We start from the raw sequence: 2,907 nt of genomic DNA, 5'->3' as shown, positions 1-2,907 counted from the left end.
ATGCATCAGCACTCAGTCAAGACTTTCATTTTGCATTTGGTTGTCATCTCTAGTCTTTTTTAATCTAGAATAATCCCTCTGCTCCCCCCCCTCTAACCCCCCCGTGGCATTGACTTTGTGAAGCAGCCGGTCCAGCTGTCTGAAGAATGCCCCATGTACTCTATTAGTTTTCTTGTTGTGTTGTGTAGCATGTTGCTCTGTCCCCCGGATTTCCTGTGAACCACATGTTAGGCCCCAGAGTCTTGATTACATCTAGGTTCAATGTTTTTGGTGAGTGTGCTTCACAGATAGTCCCTTCAGAGGTGCGAATGTCACCTTTGATCATTTGCTTCGCTGTCTTCGTTGTAAAGATATGCTTTTCTCTCTGCCATTTGTAAGTCACTTGGGGAGCGTAACTAATTCTGTAGAACTCCTTAGACCTTAACGTTTTTCACCATCTCCCTCAGTTTGGCAATTATCTTGTATCTTTGCTTATTGATTTTTTGATTTAGAAGGGTTTTCCACTGTTATGTAGTCGAACCACTAATAGTACAAAAGCTATCTTTCCAAAATTTCCCTTTTCTAAATCCTGTTCCCATCTTTTCTTCATTACTTCTTTCCCCCCTTTCTTGTTCTGCTTGACTTCAGAAACGGGTGTGACAAGCTAGCTCTTCCTCCTATTCTATCATCTTTTTGGACTACAGGTTCGGAAAATTACACGGACCCTAATTGTGAGCAATGGATGAACTGATGTTCCCATAGCTCTCTCTTCTTTTCCCCAGAATCAGCTACTGCTGCTGACACCATGCATCGGCAAGGAACAGGCAGCAGTGAGGGTGAGCCTTTGATCCTTAAGGCTCTAATCAGTGGCTTTTACCTTAACTTCTCTTATCAAAGCTAAGGATGAAGTAGGGAGGGGACCCAGAAGACAAACTGCTGGTATTTCAAGAAAGACCTCTTATTCCTTCTGCTTAAAACCCTTTCCTCCACATTTCCTTTCCCTGGTTAGCTCAACCATCCTACTTGAAGAAGACATCCTGGACCCACTGCGCGTTTGTGTGCCCATTTGTGTTTCCATACATGTGTTTCCGTACACTTCACGGGAGCCTAGATGTTCTGTATTTCCTATTAGCTTGTGAGGTTCCGAGGTTAAGAGCTGAGCCTGGCTCTGTCACCCAGTCTTCAGTGAAGAGCCTGACACATCGGACTGAGGTGAATGTTGCTGGGTGTTTCACCTCCTGGCCTGCAGGTGATTTCTTCCATACGTATGGATGCATTTGCTTCCTGGTTGGGAAAGCAAGGTAGCAAGGTGTGATTGCAGGCTCTTTTTTTATTTAAATCAAGACACACATTTATCTGTACCTTATAAAGAGTTGAGGAATTTAAATGTTTTGGCCTTTTTCTTTTTCTTTGTTCTAACTACCTCAATGCTGGCTTCTTAGCATTTTCTAGGATAACTATTTCTCATTATTCTTTATTCTTACAGAGTCCTGGAATTATGGACTTTGAGCTGAAAGAGCCGTAGCAATGAGCTACACTATGTGAATCCACCAGCCTTTGCACTTCCTCCTGGAGCGCTGGCAGGGTTTAGAACATCCCAGCATTTCTCCTGGCATCTCGCTTTCCCTGCCCTCTTCTGGGTGTTCCATCTCCAGCTGACTAAGTGCTTGGTAAGGGACATTATGGAGAAGCACACCCAGAGCTGGTGTTGGAGGCGAGTAATCAGTCCCCCAGCTGCATTTTCTTGCTGAGGGCACTTTGTGGGGTGAGGGGACTGCAAGTGCAGGTAATGGTTGACCATAAAACCCCCCAACTCCCATTTCTGTCCAAGAACTATTAGGCTTTTCTACTAGGTAGATACTCATCTGTGCTGGAGAGTGAAATGTGCTAATAAAAAAAGAAAGATGATTGTATCTGTGCCGATAGGAGTGGGATTTGATTGCACTGTCATTGAAAAGCATATCTAATCTCTAAATGGTAGTTCTCTCCTGCTCCCAAGGACCTTTCTTTACTCATCACTCGCCCTGAACAGTCACTGGGAGACTTGGCTGCTGTGGCCTCGAGGTCTGTAATTGCACTTTATCACAGCACAGAGAGTCAGAGCAGTTCTGAGCGTCATGGGAACGTCAGCTGAATGCACAAATCTCTTTTATTGAGACCTTCCTGTGTTCCAGACACCATTAGTTCATTCTAAGTATTTTGTTTCATTTAATTCTTACCTCTGCTCTGTGAGATGTTATTTTCCCCCTTACCCCCAAAAGTGAAGTTCTGAAAGGCCAGATATCTGCTCAAAGCCACATCGTAGGCAGGTGGGGACACCCTAATTTCTTCCCCTCTCCCATGGCCAGCAGCCGGTAACAGAGTGATTATGAAAGCTGCCTCTGGTTAGAAAAGCTGCTCGTGGACTTCACTGGAAGGCACCCTGTGTTCCCCTCCGCCCCCCATGAAGGGTGGCCTGGCCTGAGGCTCTGGTGATAGATGCATTTTTATGACATCAGGACCGGTACAGTGGACAGGATCAGATTTCCTGGGTAAAATCTGACTTGAGAGCAATCAGATGTTAGCCAGTTTATGCTGGGGTCCAGCCCCAGCAGGTCCAGGGGTCCCCAAAGGTGTGGACGGAGTCGGCGAAGAAGGAATGACACGAAGACAGTGTTCAGTTGATCGGCAGCCTAGCCAGGATCTCCAGCCAAGTTCTGGTCTGGATCTCCAGCGAAGTTCTGGTTAGGATCTCCAGCGAAGTTCTGGTTTGGATCTCAGCCAGGTTCGGTCGCCAGGTTCTGTAGCCGGGTTCTTCAGCCAGGTTCTGTCTAGGTTCTCCAACCAAGTTCTGTAGCCAGGTTCTGTCCAGGATCTTTTGCCATGTTCTCTCCAGCGAAGTTCTTCTGTCTCTAGGTTCTGTGTAGGTTCTGTCTTCTAAGTTCTGTG

At 46.1% G+C, this 2,907-nt stretch overlaps 1 protein-coding gene across 1 annotated transcript in view; it reads left to right on the top strand.

The window, feature by feature from the left end:
- The first annotated feature begins 784 nt into the window (after window positions 1-784).
- The window catches only part of MLXIP (MLX interacting protein), a 29,404-nt gene continuing 27,281 nt past the window's right edge, over window positions 785-2,907 (top strand). The window contains exons 1-2 of the mRNA XM_015567263.1: window positions 785-815; window positions 1,192-1,228. Coding sequence (XP_015422749.1) covers window positions 785-815; window positions 1,192-1,228 — 68 coding nt within the window. The remainder of the gene's footprint in view (window positions 816-1,191; window positions 1,229-2,907) is intronic.

Source organism: Myotis davidii, unplaced genomic scaffold, assembly GCF_000327345.1.
Source record: "Myotis davidii unplaced genomic scaffold, ASM32734v1 scaffold223, whole genome shotgun sequence".
NCBI lineage: Eukaryota > Metazoa > Chordata > Mammalia > Chiroptera > Vespertilionidae > Myotis > Myotis davidii.
Note: the sequence above shows the minus strand (reverse complement) of the source record. Positions and strands in the feature narration are given on the sequence as shown.